This window comes from Sitodiplosis mosellana, unplaced genomic scaffold (assembly GCF_009176505.1).
Source record: "Sitodiplosis mosellana isolate CC-2019 unplaced genomic scaffold, AAFC_SMos_1.0 Smas_scaffold_6102, whole genome shotgun sequence".
Lineage (NCBI taxonomy): Eukaryota > Metazoa > Arthropoda > Insecta > Diptera > Cecidomyiidae > Sitodiplosis > Sitodiplosis mosellana.
The window spans coordinates 2,118,424-2,142,127 of record NW_022601343.1 but is presented as its reverse complement, the minus strand read 5'-3'; the positions used below and the strand labels follow the sequence as shown (position 1 = coordinate 2,142,127).

The 23,704-nt window shown below is 35.2% G+C and overlaps 2 protein-coding genes across 4 annotated transcripts; both read left to right on the top strand.

Moving 5' to 3' along the window:
• The first annotated feature begins 3,356 nt into the window (after positions 1 to 3,356).
• On the top strand, positions 3,357 to 10,604 carry LOC129573795 (plasma membrane ascorbate-dependent reductase CYBRD1). Its single transcript, XM_055454898.1, has 7 exons — positions 3,357 to 3,657; positions 3,825 to 3,920; positions 8,028 to 8,059; positions 8,142 to 8,333; positions 8,402 to 8,630; positions 10,128 to 10,277; positions 10,342 to 10,604. Exons 2-7 carry the CDS (start codon positions 3,889 to 3,891, stop codon positions 10,487 to 10,489), a joined length of 783 nt encoding a protein of 260 aa, XP_055310873.1. The 5' UTR covers positions 3,357 to 3,657; positions 3,825 to 3,888; the 3' UTR covers positions 10,490 to 10,604.
• A 3,644-nt stretch (positions 10,605 to 14,248) lies between these two features.
• Positions 14,249 to 18,412, top strand: LOC129573780 (E3 ubiquitin-protein ligase SH3RF1-like). 3 transcript variants are annotated; one of them, XM_055454817.1, is made up of 8 exons: positions 14,249 to 15,122; positions 15,185 to 15,717; positions 15,800 to 16,441; positions 16,507 to 16,706; positions 16,786 to 17,115; positions 17,430 to 17,790; positions 17,857 to 18,021; positions 18,085 to 18,412. In XM_055454817.1, exons 1-8 carry the CDS (start codon positions 15,003 to 15,005, stop codon positions 18,269 to 18,271), a joined length of 2,538 nt encoding a protein of 845 aa, XP_055310792.1. In that variant the 5' UTR covers positions 14,249 to 15,002; the 3' UTR covers positions 18,272 to 18,412. The 3 variants fall into 3 exon arrangements, 2 of the variants coding, with proteins under 2 accessions (XP_055310792.1, XP_055310793.1); XR_008688631.1 differs by having other exon boundaries at positions 14,297 to 15,122; positions 17,895 to 18,021; positions 18,085 to 18,303; XM_055454818.1 differs by having other exon boundaries at positions 14,297 to 15,122; positions 17,430 to 17,836; positions 17,895 to 18,021.
• Positions 18,413 to 23,704: the final 5,292 nt, after the last annotated feature.

Below are 23,704 nucleotides of genomic sequence, written 5' to 3'. Positions count from 1 at the left end.
TTTCATATTGATCCAATAACAGATTGGTGTTTCACTTTGTTCGGCGATTTTTTTGCGTTTCGTATTCATCGGCGAAGAGTCAATACGTTGTTTTTATGCTCACGGGTTCAATTGTAATAGCTATTACTTGACCCGTCTGTTACAATATTAACATGTTACCTAACATTAACGGTAATGCCAGAATTCTAACATTATTAATATGATTTTCTAACATTACACACGCAATGTAATGCCAAATGTAACATGTTACCTAACATTAACGGTAAGAAAATTCTGGAAGTGGGTTTTGGTGGATCTTCAGGATTGTTCAAAACCGCTCCTGGTTCTGGAAGTGGATCCTCAGGATGGACCAGGGCATTGTCAAACCCAGTCTGATCCATCCTGAAGATCCACCAAAACCCACTTCCAGAACCGGGAGCAATTTTGAACGATCCTGAGGATCCACCAAAACCCACTTCCAGAATTTTATTACCGTTAATGTTAGGTAACATGTTAATATTGTAACGGACGGGTCAAGTAATAGCTATTACAATTGTAATAGCTATTATAGGACGGGTCAAGTAATAGCTATTTCAAATGTTACACATTACCGGTAATGCTAAATTTTGGCATTAAAATTGTAATAGCATTACTTTGGCTCTTCGTTACAATATTAATGTGTTACGGCAAAATGTAAATCTGTACAACACAGCGTTTAGATTAAGACAATCATTTATCACGACAAAATCTCAAAGAAAAACGAGTCTGGAAATATTCGACATGTTTTTTGTATGAAACTTTTCTTCACAATTTTTTTGAAAAGTTTTATTACTAATTTCTATATACATTTTACCGGCAACACTTCAATTTCCGGGCGATGACATATTTTCGAACATTTTATCAAATACTATATATATTTTACCGCTTGAAATGACAGATGGCGCTAATTTCTGTTGGAATATTTGAAATTATGTCATCACCCGGAAAATTCTAGTGTTGCCGGTAAAATGTATATAGAAATTTATATATAAATGTCAAATTTTACGGCGAACATCTAAAATTTCCGGGGATTCTTTTCTGTGTGTATGAACTCCTGATACTCTTCGTCGAAAGAACTTGATATTTTTAACCATTCATGCAAACATACTATACTTTTTCGAAAACCAATGTGTTAAATTGAAGTATTGGGAGCCGCTAGATGTACAAATGATTAGTTCTATTGATTATTATGTTTGCCTAGTACTTAAATTCAAATAAATTAATAATATTCACCAATTTGGACAAACATACTCGCCTTTTACAACAACCAAAGTCAGAAAAACATAGTCCTGTTTATTGGTATTCCAAACTAACAAAATACATACTGTTGTTCAACGCAAATTAAGGTTTATGAAACATACTCGCCTTTATCATAGCCACAAACAGTCAAAATACTTACTCTACTTTAACTATCTTTAAGTCGAAAGAAACTTGCTCTCTTTTTCTTAAAACAAAATCACTGAAAAACATACTCGACTTTTTAAAAATATAAATCCGAAAAAAAAACATACACTACTCTCAATCTCACCCATAGATATGATGCTAAATTTTGAAGTTTGTGTTTTTTTATGTTTCGAAACCGAATGGTACGCTCATGTTCTTTGAATATGGGCAAGAATTCTGACTGGAAGGTTACATTCACACGATTTTTCGAAATATTTATGCTCATTTATCCTCTATAAGCCCAGAAACCACTTAAAGTATTATGCTAAGACAAGTTTAGGCCACAAAACAAACATATCGTACCAACAAACCTTCACTCTATCTTTCAATCCCATCGAGATATAGGCGGTTGTTTCCTTTATCAAAATATTCGTGAGGTCGAAAGTTCTATTTACTGTATGAAGGGTCCAGAAAACGATTGGAATAATATTTATGCCGAAAAAATAATTTGGAGCCACTCTATAATCAAAAATATGCGGACTTTACAGAAAAAAGGCTGGAAGGTTATAAATTTTCCCTTTGATTTGGGGCTTTATAAATTGCATCAATTTCAAAAAATTACTCTTCTCGTTATTTTTTCATGAAAATATACACTTTTTCATCATGTTTTTGCTCCCACAATACGTTTCTGTTGATTAGTTTTGAAAAACATTTCATAGAGATTCGTATTTTTCAAAATAAAGTGAAAATGGAAAATTTGGAAATTTCTCTGTTATGCGAAAAAGATATTCGAATTCGATGAAAATTTCAGGAAATCTTTTTCTAATTATTAGTAATGTGCAATTATCATTTTCATAAAAAAACAAAAGCTTAGAAGCTTGAAGAACTTCAAACACCGGATCATTTTTGACAGTATTCAATATATATTTATGGACTCTGAATAATAGATTTTTTCCTCGAAATAAATTGAACGGATTTTCGTTCGATTGGCCATTTTCAATTAATATTAATGGCAAGCAACTTATTATCAGTATTTCTAAATATCATATATTTTTATTCAACAAGAATTCAGTTAGCAATCAGCAGAAATGATAATGCACAAATTTTGTACTCAGTGTTGAGATTAATCATTTTCAAAAACACTTCGATCCGTTCTACAAATTTTATATAGTGGCTGAAGTAAGTTCTTAAATGTTTATGGCATGTTCCAGCTCATTCCCTAAGGTTGTATGTAAGTATCAATAACCATTTTCGATAGTTATGGCGATCGAAACACATGTAGTGTCCTGTAACAAATTATCCCCGTTTTTGATTTGAACTTGCAGCATGTGCAACTTTCAATTCGTTAATGTGGAAATAAATCGGAAGCTCATTGATCGGAGCGGATCACGAATTTCTTCAGAACAAAGTTTAAAGAGATGCGAAAAAAGCATATCGATGGTGATTTGATCAAAATTATTGAAAAAATAATCAATTGATTTGGAAGTAGAATATTACTTACTTAAGCTTCATTACCAACATTGAAATGAATGCATCTTCTGTTTTCTAAAGAGTAACAAAACAAGCTCAATTAAAATGGAAAGAACGTATACCAGTTCTGCGTCCCTTCATTTCGAGTCATGTAACACATACACAAACAATTTGGAATGTGATACACTAGCATCATTGCACATCACCTGCCCGTAGTCAGCCACAAGTGTAATCAAATCACTATTGATATGTGTTTTAAATGATGTTTTGTTTTGTTACTGCTGCATAAAGCAGAAACGAATACACTTGCAAACAGTGGCAATTATATTGTACGATGTGGAAACATGATAGCATTTACTCGTTCAACTAGTAGTTGGAAGTACAGTGGTAGATGTAATACATATGTTTTAAGTACGAACACACATACACACACTTGTGTAAATGTTGTACTGAACAATTCAATAATGAACAATAAGAAGAAAAGCAATACTGTAGTCAGACAGTCACATGAGAGTTCTCCGGTTATAGAGACGAAAGTAAATATATAAAGTTCAAGATTCACAATATATCTGTCCGTTTTGAAATAAGCAGGCAATATTTCGAAGCGAGTGTCAACTGTTGAATAATACAAGAACAAAAATTTCGGGTTCTGTGATCGCTTTGCATTGTATTGATATTTGTGCTCTCGCACCAGCAAACATTCAATGAATGTTTTTCATATCAATTGTTTGATACTTTATCATATATCACGTGTGATCAGATTTTTACTTTGTTTTCACGTAATAATTGAAATGATATAAAAGAGAAGTGGAAGAACACATATTGATCAAAATAGATCGCTAATGTAAATACACCAAATCGAAAGAAATTTCCGAATAACTAAACGGAATCTAATTGATGTGTGCGATTAAAAGTAGGAAAAGTTAATAAATAAAATTATTATCAATTAAAAAAGAATATTGCACCTTTAGAAAAACGGGGAGAAAAAACTACGTTTACTCATTTGTCGACAGTAAAATGACAAGAAGTGGAAACAATGCTGGAACATCGTAAGTGATCTTAATTTATGTCATAAGTAGCACAAATACAAATATATCTCTTCAGCCTGACTTGTTGAACCTAACACTGTCGCAAAAAATCATATTATTGCATGATTGAGTAGTTCCGCAATGTAGGGGCTATATATAAATTATCACTGTAGCCAATGGTATACATTCAATTTGTGCATAGACAAGAGCGTTCGGTAGTACTCATTCATTTAGATTTAATTGATGATGCAACTACATCAAATTTTCAGTCGAGTAACATTTTCATTTTATCCCTATTTGAATCAATATCTAGACGTACGTTTTTAACAGACAGATTAAACACAAACATTTATTATCACATTCATGGAGATATACGATATTTTTTTGAATAACCTACATACGATATTTTTGTTACAAGAATTTATCTTCGTGATAACACTCATAAAGATTTAATTACATCAGAATCTGATAACGTTGATTTTTCCTTGAATTTTAAAATTTCAAAATCATTATCCCCGACCGAAGAATTCACAAAATTTGAAGAAGAAAATTGATGAAATCTATGTATAATATTATTTTTTTATGGACCAGTTAATCACGGTGTGATAAAATTTGTGTTCATTTCTTTGAGATCATCATGAAAGCGAAGGGAAAGCAATCTTTATTGCAGCTTTTCTATTAAGTGACCATCATTATGCGCCAAACGTAAGAAGCGAAACGAAAAATCCACTGGTTGGTAATACTATGTATAGTATCCGTTCGATTTGCATTAATGCATTTTACTCGTTTGCAGTATTATCAATTGCGAATGGAAAGTGAAAACGCCACATATTTTCATTTTGTTTGCAACATGTTAAACTTCTATGAGTTTGAGAAAAGACGAAGAGTAAGTCTGCAAATGACTATATGAGTTTTAAAGAGAATGTAAACCGTTACCTTTTATCGTAAACGTTTAAATAATGTCAAACCATGCAAAAACAAAAGAATATTGGTTACTTTTCTGTCGAACTCACCAAGACTTGAAAAAAAGAAAAGTTGAGAGAAATGTATTTCTTCTCGTTTTTCCATTTTGACATACTTCATTTTGTTTATTTTGCAATGAGTGCATTCAATACACAAATATTTTAGAAATACTCGTACCTGCTAAACTACTCGATATACCTATATTGACTACCGTTTTTACCTATATACACACAAGATTCCACAGAAAAATGTGACATACACACTGCCACATAATATTTCTGTATTTTCTTTATCACATTTCATCTTTTGTTCGATAAACCGAACGAAACTACTCTCGTTCATATTTGCCGTATTAGATTAAAACAGAAGCAGCACATTTATTTTGAACAAGCATATGGCAAATGGGAGAAAGGCAAATTGATTTGTATAATGCCAATGCACATTCTTTTTAAAATGGCTGAAAACATTATTCAATTGAAGAATTGTCCATTGGATGGGTGTGGCAATGTATTACAAAATTAGTATGCAATTGTCGACATGATTGAAATTGAGATCTCAAACAATGAGACTTTTGGTCATTTCCATTCTTAAGTTGGATAAATCACGTTTTAACACTATGATTGTTCTTGGGGCACCCAGGGCCCCCAGCGAACTTTAAAGTTGAATTAAAGTACTAAACAGTCTATAAACCAACCGGAGTTTAGTCTCATTGTATAGATTGAACATTACTCTACACGAATGAAAAAAAAACATATGCATATGTGTAAGTATGTGTAAAATACAGCCTGCCGCAAAACATGTTACGCTGTTGTTCTTGGGGGACTTCAGGGCACCATGGCTATTTTATATTATAACTGGACTATAATAAGAGATATCGACTTGGTGTCTATGACGAAGTTGTAGTACTCAAGCTGCTCTACAACTTTACCGAAGACACCAAGTCGTTATCTCTTATCAGTTTCGCGGAATACGCGAGAAACCGCAGAAAACCGCGAAAAAGGCGTTTTTTCCTTATCATTTTTCACGGAACTGATAAGAGATAACGAGATGGTGTCTGAGGCAAAGTTGTATTTCTGGTCGAGTACTACAATTATTCTGATTCATTATTCCGTTATCTCTTATCAATTACGCGAGAAACCGCAAAAAACCGCGGAAAAACGCGTTTTTTTCCTTATAACGAAATAATGAATCGGAATAATTGTAGTACTTGGCCAGAACTACAACTTTGCTGTAGACACCATCTCGTTATCTCTTATCAGTTCCGTGAAAAATGATAAGGAAAAAAACGCGTTTTCTCGCGGTTTTCTGCGGTTTCTCGCGTATTCCGCGAAACTGATAAAAGATAACGACTTGGTATATTCGGCAAAGTTGTAGAGCAGCTTGAGTACTACAACTTTACCATAGACATCAAGTCGTTATCTCTTATCAGTTACGCGAAAAATCGCGAAAAACGCGAGTTTTTGATAATAATCAGAGCAGCATTTCTAGGAGAGAGGCAAGTCTCTTACTTCTTATCGGCTTCACTAAAACGAGGTGGGAAAATTTCGCGATTTTCGTGTTTTTTCGCGTTTTTAGCGGAACTGATAAGAGATAAGCAATATTTGTTGCAACAAAATTATAGCAAACCTCGAGTATTACAACTTTGCTTCAGACACCAATTTGTTATCTCTTATAACAGTCCAGATTTTATATGAAATACATATGGGGCCCCCCAAGAACAGTAATATGTTGCAAATATGAAGAACAGTCATAGTGTTAAAGAGTAGGTCACGTATATTTGATGGACGGAAAAGTTTCCGAACCCGACGAAGGTATAGGTGATAATTTTCGTATCATATCTATTGGTAAGACGTAAAAGAACGCATGTTTCTCCAATTTCGTAGCAATGAAGAGAAGTATATTTCATCCAACTAATAATGGTTAAAAGAATGTATGGCGTTTCGTCGCGGTTTTGCACGGTTTCCGCGGAACTGATAGGAGATAACAACTTGGTGTCTTCGGCAAAGTTGTAGTAATCAAAGTCCTCTATAACATTACTGAATACCTCTTATCTTTTATCAATTTAGCGAAAAGCGCGATAAATAAAAGGAAAAAAGGGTTCTATATAAAATTTGCTTTTATATGTACGCGATTTGCGCGTAACTGATAAGAGATAACTGTCTTCAGCAATTTAATAGAGGACCTCAAGTACTACGACTTTGCCGCAGACACCAGGTTGTTATCTCTTACCAGTTCCGCGGAAACCGTGAAAAACCACGACAACCCAAGGCATATAAACTTACTTTCTTTTGACGCGGACAGAATCAATAGAAAACATACTTTCCTTTTCAACAATATAAATCGAGAAAAAAATACATCCTTTTACCAATGAATAGATATGTGGTTGATATTACACTGATATTTTCAATAACACAAAGTTACTCGCACGAGAACGGAGAAGGACTCATGGAGTTACCTGCGAATGTATGCGAAAAAAGAAATTTGATAGATCGACATTCCTTCGGATTTTCTTTGAAACACCGTAAAAATCATTTGTTTTGATTTTATGCAAAAAACAAATGGGTCAAATGTTTTTGCCACATTCTGTATCAATGTAAAAATGATTGGGATGTATGTGTTGGTTAAATATATTTGGTTGAAAAAGTTCATTCCCGATTGGTAAGGTTTTCTATTTCCAACACACATTTTATAGATTAAGCATGCATGGTATGCATTATGTTATTATGATCATCAGTTGAGTAAAAAAATGATCTGGAAAATAGTTTTAAAAGGAACAATCCAGACAGATCTAGAAACAATTGAACCATCTGTTGAGTGAAGTAATTAATTTAAATTGCCTGGAAGTTGTTAGCATTCTACAGTAAAACCTCCATTTAACTAAATTCTTCTTTTGATCGAATTTCAAACTATCAAATAAACTACATAGCTAACATTTCGAGTCTCCAATTTAGACAGTATTTACTGTGTTTTATTTTAAACATATGGATGCGATGATGGTTGTAAAAAATGTTCGGACGATATATGATTGTTTGAAAATATGTCTCTTTTTGTCACATACACATTTATGTTATTTAAATGTCTTGAATTTTGGCTACATTTGATGTTTTTACTAAATCTATCAAAACTAAATGTATGCTTATAATTTGGTTGATAATTTATTTGCAGGAGGTATGATGACGACCTTGAAAACACCTGGGGTAAGTTTCACTTACACACAATCTAGAAGTGGCGTTGAAATTTATGTTCAATTGATTATCATTAATATGTCCAATCATCTAGGCTGTGCTTCGTGGTTTGAATACATATTTACGGTGATCATAGCTTCTGTGCTTCTCATTGGTGCCACTGCATTGACTTTGTTTTGGGTTATATATTACCGGAATGGATTCGCATGGAGAGACGACCCGAAAATCCAATTCAATTTGCATCCCGTTCTGATGGTTGCAGGTTTCATTACACTTTCTGGTTTTTGTAAGTAGTTTTGTAAAGAAATCAAGTAACAACTTTTGTTATTCCCAATTGTGTCTATTGTCTTTTAGCGATTTTACTTTATCGATTGTGCCGATGCTTGAAACATATTTATGCAAAGATGGCACACACGCTCTTCCATACATTAGCCATTCCATGTGTTGCAATCGGATTCTTAGCTGTTTACGATTCACATAACCTCAATAGCCCCCCGATTCCGAATTTCTATTCGTTGCACTCATGGTTAGGTTTGGTTACGATGGGATTGTTTGCTTTGCAGTTCGTTATTGGTTTTTTCACGTAAGTTTATCAATAAATTGTTTATTGAACTTTATCAGCACCAGAGATTGTGTATTTGCTGCTGAGTAGGCCTGAGCTGAGCTAAATTTGCTAACTCAGGCGCCTGAAGCGTTATTTTAACGCATTCGCGGTGGGATGATAATGCAATCACGGTGAGATGTTGTCACTGATATCATAGATCCACGGGAAGATACGTGACAACATCTCACCGTGATTGCGTTATCATCCCACCGCGAATGCGTTAAAATAACGCTTCAGGCGCCTGAGTCAGCAAATTTAGCTCACAAGTAAACCGTCCCAACTGTCACAAATGGATTTTAAAATTGAATATACAGATCGATTGGGGATGGAAAAAAAAAATAATTTTGACAAAAGGGCAGCGGCCCCTTTTGGGGCATAGTGGGGATAGACCCACCCCCTTTTCTAAACTTCGTCTGATCAAAAAATGATGTATGTCAAAGTTGTTCAGAATGATGAGGAGATTTTTTGGGGGCAGCCGCCCTTCCATTTTCCGGCCCCTGGGGGGTTGGGGAGGTCTTTTCCCCCAGGGGTTATACTTTTTTGACCTGAAACCCAAAAATTTGGATTCTCCATACCCAAATTAGTGGAAATATGTATTTTCCCAACGGCCCTCCGCACCCAGTCTTCCAGAAATTGAACTGGCAGAAATCGCCCCACATCTGGGGTCAATTATTACAGAGTCAATTTTCTACCTCTTGGAGTGGAAATTTTGCATAAAAATGTATGACCAACTATAGCTAATTTTTTCTGGGCTATTTATTTTACCCATGGGTCACCCCCTCCGAGCCCTTCTTTCGAGACTCCCCATACAATAATTTTGAAAAAAACTAATTTTTTCTGTATATCGGGTCAAAAAAAACCCTTCACCCCCGAACAAATTACATTTTTGTAATTGATTTGTTTAACATTCCGGCCTTAAATCAGGACATAAGGGATGATTTTTTTGATGGGAAATGTTCTGAACCTAGGGGTAATTTTTCACGAGGAATCCAAAAATATAATTTGTTTGGAGGGTTAAGGGGGGTTTGACCCTATTTTGGGGATGCATTGGTCATTTTTCGCTATTTTTTCACTTTTTGACCCTCCATTTCATTTCAGGGGTAGAGGGCAGCTCCACCCAAGGTGTCATTTTCTCTGGAGTATCCTGAACATTTCATATCGACATATTTTTTTCCTCAAACCATTTCTAGTATGAGAAAATTGCATTTTTATGTAAAAACCATCAGACGAAGCATTGTAAAGAAGGGGCCATATCCCCACTATGACCCAAAAGGGGCCGCTGCCATTTTGTCAAAATTATTTTTTTTCATTCTCCATCGATCTGTATATTCAACTTTAAAATCGACGTGTGACAGTTGGGACGGTTTACTTGTCAGCTCAGGCCTACTCAGCAGCAAATACACAATCTCTGATCAGCACAAAGTGAAAAGAATAACAAATACGTACTGAATTTACTTTTAATTCGAATTCTATTAGATTTCTCGTGTGTTTGTGCTGCGCAAAAATGACGTATGGCTGCCGTGGGGCAATGGTACCAATTCATGCTAGCTTGGGTCTAGCAACGTTTTTATTAGCCATCGCTAGCTGCATCAGCGGTTTAACACAGAAAGCCATATGGACATTGGGGTAGGTGTTTGATATTTAGTCCTCTTTTGATGAGACCTTTGAATTTGACTTTTTTTTTTCACAGTGATCAATATTCGAAATTTACTGAAGAAGGTATCATCATCAACGCATTGGGATGTGTATTCATTGCATTGGCCATTCTTGTATCATTTGCAGTACGTCGTTCGAATGCACCAGCGACAGCCAAGGTGTATGTCACTGAACGATTATAAATTATTTATTTTACTAGAACTTTCAGTTTTTTTTCAGTGCAAACAATTATTAATAATAGTAACTAAAATTTCAGTAGTATGATTGTAATAATAAATAAAGTTTGCCAACTCAAAACTCTTTTATTTGTTAATTTCATTCTTAAAACATGTTAACGAGAACCTAATTGAAATCAAATCCGATTCGATCTAAAAGTTTTTTTTACCACTGATAACATCAGAGAGTGGTGAGATACTGAATCAAATAGGATATGTTGCCTACCCATCTAACAATTATAAACCCAAATGTATCCGATTCCAGGCACATATCCAAGGTTGAATACGGAGATAGATTTAACTGTAGAAGTAACCGTCATAGTGATCCAATTGTGCATGGAATGAATGGAGAAAAAATAGCATAAAATTAGCATCAATACAATCAATACATTCAATACATTCAATACTCTTATTTTAATTGAAAAATAAATCATTTACTTACTACTAGAGCGGTCCAAAAAAAAAGTTGACCTTCATCCGGAATGTCCGGCCAGTTTCGAAAAAAATACCTCAAAAAAATATGTTTTGTCCAAAAAAATGATATGGGTACCATATGAAATCATGAGGCAAGCCCCATATGAAATTTTTCATGACAGCGATTTCGGAAGCCATTTTGGATCGCAACATTTCGACTAATTCCATTATTCCAACCAAATTTCGACAAAAAGTTTTGATGGGGTTTTGTTTGGCGCGTCAATATCTACAACTTTTACCAAGACATCAGCCCTTGAAAAGGCCTTCTGGGCCAGTTACAGTGTAAAATGACCGAAAAAATGGCAATTTTTCGGCATTTTTTGCTCTACTGGTCACCCAGGTGGTAATTTTTTGTTCAGTTTTCGACTCGTGTCGTGTAGCCAGCAGCCGTATGAACAATTTGGCACTTCTCAGATTGCAATTTGGATGGAATTTAGTGCCGATTGATTCACACATATAAGACAAATTTCAGGCCAAAATGAGCAAATCACAAACATGAGCTTCGGTTTGACAGGTAAAAGCAAATGATTTCTAACTTTTCTGACTTTCAACATATTAAAGTCATATCACTTAGTATGGTCCTTTACAAACATTTTGGGTACTTACATGACCAAATCGAGTGATGTTTTCACATATTTCTGGCCTCGTATTCGATTTCAACTCCCAAAAAATCGACTTTTGACCAAAAAATCCCTAAGTATAGGCTTTTCAGGGATAGTGTCTTGGTGCAATGTTATTTTTTTTTCGAAAATATGGGGAGTCTACCCAGACAAAAACTCTCAAAATTGACTTTTTAAGGTACCTCCCGAACAAAAGTTACGTTTTGCATGCATTTTACTATGAAATTATCAATTTTTGTTCGGGAGGTACCCCAAAAATCATTTATAAGAGATTCTGTGTGAGTAGATTCCCAATATTTCTCGAAAAAAATAACTTTGTTCTAAGAAACTCATCCGAAAAGTGTATTTTTGGGGTACCTCCCGAACACAAAATTCCGGCGACATTTTATCCTTGTAGATATTTTTCTTCAGAACACCAAAAAAACATGACCGAATCGAATCACATTTTCGCTATCCTGAACAAAAAGCTCGGCGACACTAAAAAAATTTATCCCTGGATTTTGGCCATAGCACACCTTGTGTGATGGCGAGCTCGCTTTGAAGCTGAAAATGAATCAATAAGGAAAACTATATTTTTCAAGCAAAATACGACTTTGTTGTGTTGGGACAAAATGTGCGCGGCATCGAATTGAACAACTTTGCACGAGATACCAACCATAGGTTTCTATTCTGATGATTTGAATTAACGGTCTAATTGAAATTGAGTTCATTTCAAACATAGTACGTGAAAATCTTGTATATTGGGTCAATTTAGGATATTCGATATGTGGCTAAAGTGTAGTACCCGTCGAGTCAAGCAACTGATTTTTCTTCTTGTTGGCTTTCAAAAATTGAAAAAAATTCCAAAACGGGTTACTCGAAAAATTCACACTTTCACATCTTTCGCGCATATATTGACATGTAAAGGTGGGAATACACCTTGCAAGTAAAATGCTTGCAGCAAGCATTTTTTCCAACGTACTTTTGTATTTGATTCCAAAACTTGCATGCAAGTAAAAGTAGTGTAATACATTAGTGTAAATTTTGGTCAATATTTTTGTTCAAGCGACCACAAGTTAGGTTGATATGATCGATTTTATAAAGATATTTAAATATTCAAAGAAATTCGATCATTTTATCACTATACAATTTACTTTGTGGACGTATACACAAAAATATGGAACAGAATTCCATGCAAGCAAAATGCTTGCAAATGCTTGCGTGCAAGTATTTCACTTGCATACAATTTGGTCGAAATTTTTGTGCTACTGTCCACAAAGTAGAACATGTCGAATTTCTTCGAATATTTAAATATCTTTATAAAATCGATCATATAAACCTACCTCGTCGACGTTTGGACAAAAATATTGACCAAAATTTACACGAATGTTCTTGCATCGCAACAATGACAATTGATTTCGTTTTGAACTTTGGCTAATTTCATCAAAAAAAAAACCTTGATTCATTCAACTTGCTTGTTAAAACATTTTTGTCAAGTTAGCTTATTATTTCCGTTCACATTTTTTTGATTTAAAACTAAAGTTCATTTGATTAGTTTGCATTGCTCCAATCAAAGTTCAGTTTCAATATTTCGATTAATTTGCACTTTTTCAAAGAGAGGTAAAATAAGCTAAAAACTGCGTAGCAAGTAAGAAGCTCAATAAATATTTAGTATTCATATAACAGTTGAACAAATTACACGTTGTTTCATTTATGAATGCCAACAAATGTATTATACTACTTTTACTTGCATGCAAGTATCATTCTTGGAATCGAATACAAAAGTTCGTTGGAGAAAAATGCTTGCTGCAAGCATTTTACTTGCAAGGTGTATTCCAAACAAGTTACACCCAATTTTCAAACAAGTGACACCCCAATATGTGAACGCACAAATATTGAGGTTTAAGAAAATTTGAAATGCATGTAAACGTACATATTTCTTCTCAACCAGGCACAAAAGTGTCAAAAGGACAGAATTTGTTCGTCCGTCCGTCCCTTCATGCATTCATTTATTTATTTTGAAATGGGACATTGGGACCAATTGTCCTAAAATGGTTAGTAGGATACTTTTGGTTTGCATATAAAATTAGCGGGTTAACAGCTTTTCACTAGAAAATCGTTTCAATTTATAACCGACGAATCCATCCAAGATGAGTTATTCACTACTCATGAAAATGACTGACAGCCATGCAGGCACTATATTGCATGTATCGTAGGCATCAATATTATTTTAATGCATTACTGAAGATTTTTGACGGTGTTTCCAAAAAATAGTATCACTTTTAATCATAAATTTTCAATTTTTTCAAAGCTTTTGATCGTCATTATTGGTTTTTTTCGTTACCTCGGACGTTATGTTTTTCTTCACATTTGATCACTCATCATCCGAAACCATGTTGATCATAGCACCGTCGTATGCAACAAATGAATTATGTATCGTAATTGAAATACATTTTTCTCATTTTTTTGAATATCCAAGGAAATAAAAAGACTGCTGCAAACAACGAGTTCCTTCACCCCTGTAGGCGCTGCACGTATAAAGATTGTGTATACATTTTTCATTGTGCGTGATACACACTGTGTGAATGTGTATTTGTATTTGTATTTGTTTCTGTATCTGTATATGTATTTGTATCTGTATCTTACATATACATCTGTATATGTACTTGTATATACGCATATGGATGTATATGTGCACATTGCATAGTGCAACGAGTTTGGACAACCATTCATAGAAAAGGAATGATTTTATACTGCTAAAATCATCAGAAAAAAGAATATTCGGTTGTGTTGATATTGCTCGAAAATGACCAAACATTATTCGTCGGCCTACTAAATGTGTTTAAATTTTGTTATTGTGTTATTGTGCATACATAAAAAAAGAGCGGTGTGTATCAATTAGTGACAAATTACACACACACACACACACACACGCGAAACGAATGGAGTGAGTTTAGCTCAGACTTTTCTAATATTCATACATATTATTCTATTGCCTGGCCCTTTAAGTTTTAAATACATAAATAACACATATTTAATACAAAATCAATCACATTTGTTCTTATTCGGAAATGATTGAACATTTGTCGAATTCATGTCAAAATACGTATGTGAAGCATCTTACTTAGTATAACTACGTTAGTGATGATGATTTTATCAGAACGTTTTTACTGCAAAAATGTGCTCAAGTGGATATACTGAGATATATTACCAGTACGGCATAATGTTGAAAGTGGTGTGAGTTAAGAAGACAAATGTGTTTGCAATGCATAGCAATAAAATCCATTGCAGCAAAAATCTTGTTTTAAAACTTTATCAATCGTACAAACAAAAAAAGTTAACAAAATGAAATATTTACGAGAGACTCTGTAATATATTTCACGTCAAAAACACAAAATACACATATAATGGATGATATTCTGATTGATATCAATAGAGCACTTGAATGTTCAGTGTGTTTAGAGCGATTAGATTCAACTTCGAAGGTACTCCCCTGCCAGCACACGTTTTGCCGCAAATGTTTACAGGTACAACTATTTTGTTATAGTGTTCTTATCATTATAATTACTCAAAAACAATTCAATTTTAGGTTATTGTGTCCAGTCATTCAGAGCTTCGATGTCCCGAATGTCGAATTTTAGTTGAAGTCGAAATTGATAATCTTCCACCGAATATAATATTGATGCGAATTTTATCGGGCTTGAAAAACACGACCAACATCGACCCACACAATGTAAATCTCAAACATTCAATAAATTCCGAAGCGACATCACTTCAATCAATCAACAGCAAGAACAACAAAAATAACAACGGTAGCATCCAATCGGTTCAGTCAGTACTAAAAGCGAATGTAGCCCCCAATGAATCAACCAATGAATACGGACTTAATGGTCTTGATTCAAGCCCGAATGATCAACAACAAAAAAGAAGTGCAGCGTCAAATCATGAAAGTGCACAGAGAACAACTGTTGTAGAACTGAAATTGAATGAAAACCAATTCGTTGATGTTAGATCGCATTTAGTCGCACAACAGCAGCATAAGCAACAAAGTGTATTAGTGCCGAATTCATCCATTACACCACATGCGACAGCATTATATAATTTTGAATCGAAAGAACCCGGGTAGTTTGCCTTAATCAAATACGAATTTCACAAAGATTAATCAATGTGTTTACCTATTTTTTTTGTCATACTTTGATTCTAGCGATTTGAGTTTGAGAACTGGTGATAAGGTGCTTTTACGTCGGCGCATCGATGTGAATTGGTTCGAAGGTGAATGCCATGGCAGAGAGGGGGTATTTCCTAGCAATTATGTTCATATTGTAGTTCCACTACCACAGCCACAATGCAAAGCCTTATATGATTTTCGTATGGGTCCAAATGAAGAAGAAGGCTGTTTAACGTTTAAAAAAGGTGCAATAATCAATGTACTTTGTCGCGTCGATCCGAATTGGGCCGAAGGCTGTATTGATGAAACAATAGGCATATTTCCGATCGCGTTTGTTGAAATGAACTCGCTCGCGAAACAATTAATGGAATCATCAGTTAACAGTAACTCTACTATGGGCCAACGAAATGTACCACCCACTCCAAATGAAAATCAGCAGCAGCAGCAGCAGAATGGTAGTTTTTCAAGTGAATCGAGCAATTTGAAAACGATGACAAGCCTAGCTTCTCCAAATTCTACAACCACAAATAATAGCAATCGCTGTAGTACTTCGATCATGGTGTCAAATGGTGCTCTAAAAAATGAACAATTGTTAGCCAACGACAACAAACGAGAGTCGCCAAGAAGTACTTGCAATATGTTGAGCGCCAGTGATACAGGCCATAAAAAATCTAATCAGTAAGCTAAACATTCTTTTGGCACCATAAGTACAGTTTGTCACAATGCTTCCTATTGTTTTCCAGAAATTTCATAACAAGAAATATTTCAAAAGAAAAAATCCCAATTCAAAATCATTCAAAAGTTCAAATTTCGGGCAACAAGTCTAGTGGTGGTAAATCCAATCAGCGACAACATCATCACTTTGCATCAGGTGCAAACACTTTCATTGCGCTGTACCCGTATAAGCCTCAGAAGTGTGATGAACTCGAACTAAAAAAGGGATGTGAGTATTCTAATTAAAATTTCTTCATTACGAAAAACAAACAAGACGAAATGTTTAAAAAAAATTTCAATTTTGCCAGCAATTTATTATGTAAGCGAGCGGTGTAAAGATGGGTGGCTTAGAGGTAGCAGTCGTTCTCAAAATAAATCTGGTGTTTTCCCGGGTAACTATGTGGCGCCTTTGCGAAGTGTAAACGAACAATTAACACCCGCAAGTATTGGTGTCGTCGATTGCGCATCTCTATCTTGTAACAATGTATCGAATAAAAGCTGTCATATAAATCCACCTGAGCTGCCGCCACGTTTTAACACATCATTATCAACATCCACTTCTACTTCTACATCTGCTTCTAGTGCTACTTCTGTGTGGTCCAAGCCAATCGGACAACATGTTGAAGCAATCTTTGGACGTAAGTATTAGTAATAACACAGTGTAACTTGTAACACAAGGACTTGGCTGAAATGGATCGATAGTACTGCACACCGTAACCTAGCTGATGTTTTGCAAGTTTTTGTTTTTGAGTTTTTAATTTATCTACCTAGGTAGTTTTTAGTTGGAAGTATTGGTGATAGCGCCTCACTGTCTTCAGAAAAAATATAGGCAACCAAACTGAACAATCCTTTTTACCCAACTGCAGTAGTACTACCGATCCATTCCAGTCAAGGCTTGTACCTTATTTTAAAATGATTTCATATTGTTATTAATCACTTTTTTTCTATACAGGGTCAACTCTGTCATCAGGATCAACAGTCAATCTTATAAAACGTATAACAAATATCAAAGCGAATAACAAACATCAGCCAACAATGTCTTACTCAATGGATAATCCCGTTTTTGAAGATAATGCGATCGGATGCTTCGAAACAACAAACGCTTCATCTATATCGCCACCATCAAAACCAAACACGATACACATGTCACAGCCAATACATGTGCGATCTGGTTCCTGCCCAGAACCTAAATTGCTTCAATGTATATCAGCCGATATTAACCACAGTTTGCCGGCTGGCACAAGTGGTCAGAAAGCTGAAACGTTCGGTTCACATCGTATTAGGCCAAATAAAGATCGATCATCATTGCAAGGGTTTGTTTTTCATCCATTTTGGTTTACCAACACGAACACATCACATGTACTTTTCTTTAATTGTAGATTAATAGGAGCAAATGCTAATCATGTAAAAAATGCAGGATTTTCATCATCTTTACATCATAGAAAATCTCAGAGTTTGGATGCTGATACTAAATTATCCATTAATAATAGATCAAATGAATCTGCAAATTCAAGCAGACGAAAATCCTATACGCTCAATGAAAAGTTAGTGTTTGAGTGGATATACATAATTTTGAATATGATTTATTAATTTTTTTCCCTTTCCAGATTCAAATGTGTTGTTTCATATCCGAGAAACAGTGATTTTGAACTTGAATTGGCTGTCGGGGATATACTGTATGTCCACAAAAAGCGCGACAATGGATGGTTCAAGGGAACTCATGCTAAAAGTGGAAAAGTTGGTCTTTTTCCCTCATCATTTGTCGAACCACTGAATGAAACAAGCAGAGAGTAAAAAAAAAACTTGATGAGCATAATATACAAAAAGACACCTCGATAGTTAAATTGAATCCCAAAATTTAAATACATTTTGACACTACAAATTTGAATGGAACATATTCAATAAACAGGGAATTTGTTTAAATTATCACAAAAAGATGTTTGTTATTTTTAAATTATTTACTGTTAGGATGCGTGAGACAAGCCCATGCTGCCAAAATGCCGATTAATAAAATTTAAATTAGTAAGGGAATGTCGTTTCGAAGAATAAAGACGTACTCTGTGTATGATGAAAAAATTTCGTGTCGAAATTTTCTGAATAACAGTTTTTAGTACATTTTGCCGACCATACTTACCATACTGCCAACCATTGGGTGATATTTTCTTGATAATTTTAGAAGGTAAATGTAAACGTGTTGTAAAAAGTGCATATTTTCAGTGTATAAGGTCAATTTTGATGTTATTTCATCATAGAAATTTTTTGTGTCGTCATGCAAAAATGGCGTGTTTTGGCCACCTTTGTCGTCTCAAATGGATCACCCAATATTTTCTTTGTATGACACTGAGGCACTATTTTTATGATGAAATATCGTATTAAAAGCAATAACATGGCATTTTAAAGTGAATATATAGCTTCTCTGCATATATTCAGGTAGAAAATTGGGCACAACTTTCCAGATTTTCGGCCATTCATCCGAAATTTAGTAGTGGTACCGATGTGCAGTTTCGGCGTACGCACTTCAGAATCGATTGTTTATCTATGCACCAGGTGTTGTCTTCGCAAAAATTGCTACCGAAAGTGGAAACCGAGAATAAAAACGGAGAAACAAGCATAACAGTTATTCGACAACAGGATTTCAATCATTCGAGAGATTATTGGTGGAATCAGTATTTTTACATGCGAAAAATTCGACGATTCGTGCGTGGCAAAAAGCAGTTTGACTTTTCCATAAACACCGATGGAATCGCTGTGTCTCTCCAGTACTCGGCCAAAAAGAAGACAGATAACAAAGAAATCGACCAAAAATCTCGCATCGTTCAGAAGATTAAGGATGGCAAAATCAAAAACTTTTCGGGCGTTGATACAGGCGTGCGAAGTTGGAATACCACAGTAACACACAACATTGAAACTGGCAAAGAAGTAAGTTTTGTATACATTTGAATAAGTTGTATGTATTTTAATAGAAAATATCGAAAAAAACACTGCTTAAGTGCCAAAACTCAATAACTATACCTTTTTTTCTATTTATTTTTTCAGACCAACTTTGTAATGTCGAGCAAGCAATTCCACTGAAAACAGGTCAAAAGGTGCGAAATGCCAAAGAAAAGCGATGGACCAAAAATTTCGTCGAAATGGAGCGCGCAGACAGAGAAAATCGTGAGCTGTATCCAGTGATGCCATCGCCAAAAGGGTCACACTGGCACCGGAACTACATAAAGCACCGAGTCAAGATGATGAAACATGGAATCTGCGCTTACTCGACTGCCAAATACACTCTACTCGCCTTGGACAAACACATCAAAAGCAGTAGTGTTGTCGACAAATGGGTGAATAAGGTTACCGATAAGCAACCGACTTTGTTCTTGTTTGGTGCTGATGGCGAAATACCACCTGATAAGTATAAAAAAGCACGTGCGCTGCCCAGGGGTTCGTAAGACTTTGAGGTCAATAAAGAAGCGCCGAAATTGTTTCATACAATTGGTGGACGAATGGGGAACATCTCAAACAGACGCAAGATGTATGAATCGATTCGAAAACCAGAGAAAAGAGGCCAGATTCAAGAGATGCCGTTGCGTACCCGACGCCAAAACATTGCTGCCAACAAAAATTGTGTCAAAGTTGGGCAAAACGGATCTATCGATTTACCGACAGTTACAACGTGCCATGAACGAAGAAGCATCGGAAGAAGACGAGTGTTGATTCCCAAAAGTAAAATGTTACTATAAAAACTGGGAATTAAACCACGAATGCTCTGTGATTTGGCATCGTGACGTCGTGGCTGCTAAGAACATTCTACTGAAAGGTAAGGCTAATTGACGCACAATTTCGATTGAATGATTTTTTAAGAAGGTTCATTTGTTTAATTGTTCAGGACTATGGACATTACTGGGACTTCCGATACCGGAGGCGATCAATAGGTATTGGCGCGAAGCTGCTGAAGCAGCCGCTGCTGTTGCCGCTGCTGCTGCTGCCGCTAGAGCAACCGCTGAAGCAGCCACTGCTGCTGCTGTCGCCATCGTGGATAATGATGTAGAGAATCTCTACTAGAGATGTTCGAGTACGACCAGCAGCCAGCTGATCATGCTGTCTAATCAGCACATTACAAACAAAAAAAACAAATTTAACATTAGTTATGGCTATCCCGATCATGTGGGATAGTTGCGTAGCAGCAAGTTGACTCCCCATTTGGTTGATGTTAACTGCGCAGGAGTACTTTAGTGGGTGTTTTTAGGTAAGCATTATTCGATTTTGCAAAGTGTTCTTTCCTTCGGGACGTGCCAATATCAATCGATTCTTTACATTAATGCCATAATTTGAAACAGAATTTTATGTTCTTTAAATTGAAAACTACCATTTTTCTCTTTTCAATTTCAGGAAAACACCCAAGTACATACAGAATACTACATTTACCGCATGTTTTAGTATGTTTCCTACTTTGTGATCGAAGAATCTAACAGATATAATATAAAAAGATAGTACTGAATTGATTTCACATCGTTATGATCGAAGTGAAGGTTCAAGGAAATTTCAAATAATTGTTTTGGCCAAAACCAAACTTGCGCAAATGCGATCAGCATGAAACTTTCAGAATCTTATTTTTTCACCAAAAAATGAAATCCCAGAAAGTTTGGAATCAATCAGAATTGATTTACGGGTACCTCCCATACACAATTTTCAAAATTTGGCCTGGAATTACACATTTTTCACTAAAAATGATCAAAAATCGATGTGAAATCAATTCAGTACTGTCTTTTTATATTATATCTGTTAGATTCTTCGATCACAAAGTAGAAAACCTACTAAAACATGCGGTAAATGTAGGGAAAAGGCCTTAAAATACTAAAAATGTACCAAAACATGAATTTTTAAACGCGTGTTAATTTCGGCAGGGGTGAACGTTCTCAAAAATCGCTATAGAAGGTATTTTCGTTCTTTTTGGGCCCAACTACAACTTTTAAGCCTGTATAACTTAAAAATATTCCAACTTGCTTCCAAAAAAACACCCCCAATGTAGCGTTCCGAAAACATACATTCCAAATAGGTAGATACATACAGTTGATTTACACTGAAATTGTATTCTATTATAACGGAAAAAAGCCTAAAAACGATACATCTTTTAACATTAAAAATGACCATGAATTTTTAATGATTATCATGTTACTAACGCAAAACTATCAGAATTAAAATAGAGGAAATATATTTTTTTTATTGATTTTTAATGGTGTTGAAAATAGGAAAATTTCCAATAACATTCTTCACCTATGTGTTCTGATCACAATTTTGTTGAATTTTAATTTTAAATTCTTCTAATTACTTTTTGGCAATAAATTACTAACAGTAGAAAAGAAAAAAGTATAATCATTTAATTCCAAAATTAATAAATTTGTAAGTAAAAAAAAGAATTGATTATAAATTCAATTTTAATTGCAAGTTAACTATCCCAACTGATTCAGTTAAAACATTGCTATTCGCATCAATATTACTAATATTTTAATTTTGACTGAAGGCTCATTATTTTATTTTTAAACAATTCATAGTTTGCATCAAGAATATTAGTTGCTTTGAATTTTCTTCCGTATAGTAGCTGCGTTCTAGTCACAGGATTTCTGTGAAGCCCATAATCATTATTTGTTGGTTGAGGATTGAAAATTATGTTCGATCTGTTCGACCGTCAGCTTATTCTAAAGTACGGTCTAGAATGTGAGCAATAGTTGTTCACTATACTCCACTTGTACAGTGGGGTGTTTTTGCCATCAAATAATCAAGAAATGGTAGTTCTGGATTGAAAGAGTGAACAATTCTGAGTCGATTGCATGTATCTTTACTTTAAAATAATCAAAGATGCCACTTCCCGAGATCAAAACAGAAAATCATAGAATTTTGAGGTTATATCACTAGTCGTTGAAACTAATCTGATATTTTCCATTTTTTCGATTCAATCTCACTGCCAGAGACGAGTTCTCAATGCAAACATTTATTATAACGAATGATATACACACTTCCCGAAGCAAAAAGAACTGTCTAATTTGAATTGTCTAATGTTTTCGGAACGCTACCCAGCATCTGCCAAATTCAAACATTTGAAATGACAACCATTCCAACTACTATGTGCCGAACGAACCGTATAAACAAACTTCTAACAAGAACTTCGATTTGTGTATGTGTTTCACATTAGGAGCGTGATTTTGGCACGAACTTCTCTTTCATCGCATACTACTGTGTCCAAAAAGTAAGGTGACATTGCATTTAAAATTTAGCGCGCGGGGGAATTTGAAAAAATCCTTTTATTTTTAGGTTGGTAGGACTGTCTTTGACATCCCTGCCAAATTACACGTCAAAATATTCATTAGTGTTTGAGATACGCTTCGTTTTGTGGACTGCTAAAAGTGAATTTCTCGTTTTTTGCGATGTCGAAATTTGTTGATCAAAGAATTTGCATTAAATTTTGTTTGCGGAATCAATTTTCTGCTGCGGATTCGTTGAGGATGGTGCAGAAAGCCTTTGGTGATGAGGCTATGTCGAAAAAAAATGTTTACAAGTGGTATAGTGAGTTCCAAGCAGGCCGTGAATGTGTCGAAAACGAAGAGCGTGCTGGGCGACCATCAACCTCAACCGACGAAGCTCACGTCCAAAAAATTAAAGATTTGGTGTTGGAAAACCGTCGATTAACGATTAGAGACCTTGCTGATGATATTGGCATATCGAAAGGCTCAGTCAATACCATTTTGAAGGATGTTTTGGGCCTCAAACGCGTCAAATCTCGACTGGTACCGAAATCATTGAATTTTTTGGAAAAAAGGTGTCGAGTTGACGTGTGTGAAACAATGCTTTCTGACTACATTGACAAGACGAAATGCATGATCACTGGAGACGAGACTTGGATCTATGCTTACGACCCGGAAACAACCGACCAATCGAGCGAATATCGTGCCAAAGGTGAGCCGAGACCAAAAAAACCGCGCCAAAGTCGCTCAAAAATCAAGGTCATGTTGACTGTTTTCTTCGATTATCGGGCTGTTGTGCATTATGAGTTCCTTCCCCCGGGTCAAACAGTCAACAAGGAATATTATTTGAGTGTTATGCGTCGTTTGCGTAACGCTATCCGCCAAAAGAGGCCGGAATTGTGGAAAGACAACTCTTGGTTTTTGCACCATGATAATGCATCGTCTCACAATGCGATCATTCTTCGTGAACATTTCGCCAAAAACTCGACTCATATCGTTCCAC

What these genes read in the sequence shown, in the direction of transcription:
- LOC129573795 (XM_055454898.1), top strand. Translation starts at nt 3,889, where the DNA reads ATGACAAGAAGTGGAAACAATGCTGGAACATC. An exon ending in GGAAACAATGCTGGAACATC is followed by an intron (nt 3,921 to 8,027) that starts GTAAGTGATCTT and finishes ATTTATTTGCAG; the next exon opens with GAGGTATGATGACGACCTTG. An exon ending in TTCGTTATTGGTTTTTTCAC is followed by an intron (nt 8,631 to 10,127) that starts GTAAGTTTATCA and finishes GAATTCTATTAG; the next exon opens with ATTTCTCGTGTGTTTGTGCT.
- LOC129573780 (XM_055454817.1), top strand. Translation starts at nt 15,003, where the DNA reads ATGGATGATATTCTGATTGATATCAATAGAGCACTTGAATGTTCAGTG. An exon ending in TTTGAATCGAAAGAACCCGG is followed by an intron (nt 15,718 to 15,799) that starts GTAGTTTGCCTT and finishes CTTTGATTCTAG; the next exon opens with CGATTTGAGTTTGAGAACTG. An exon ending in GATCGATCATCATTGCAAGG is followed by an intron (nt 17,791 to 17,856) that starts GTTTGTTTTTCA and finishes CTTTAATTGTAG; the next exon opens with ATTAATAGGAGCAAATGCTA.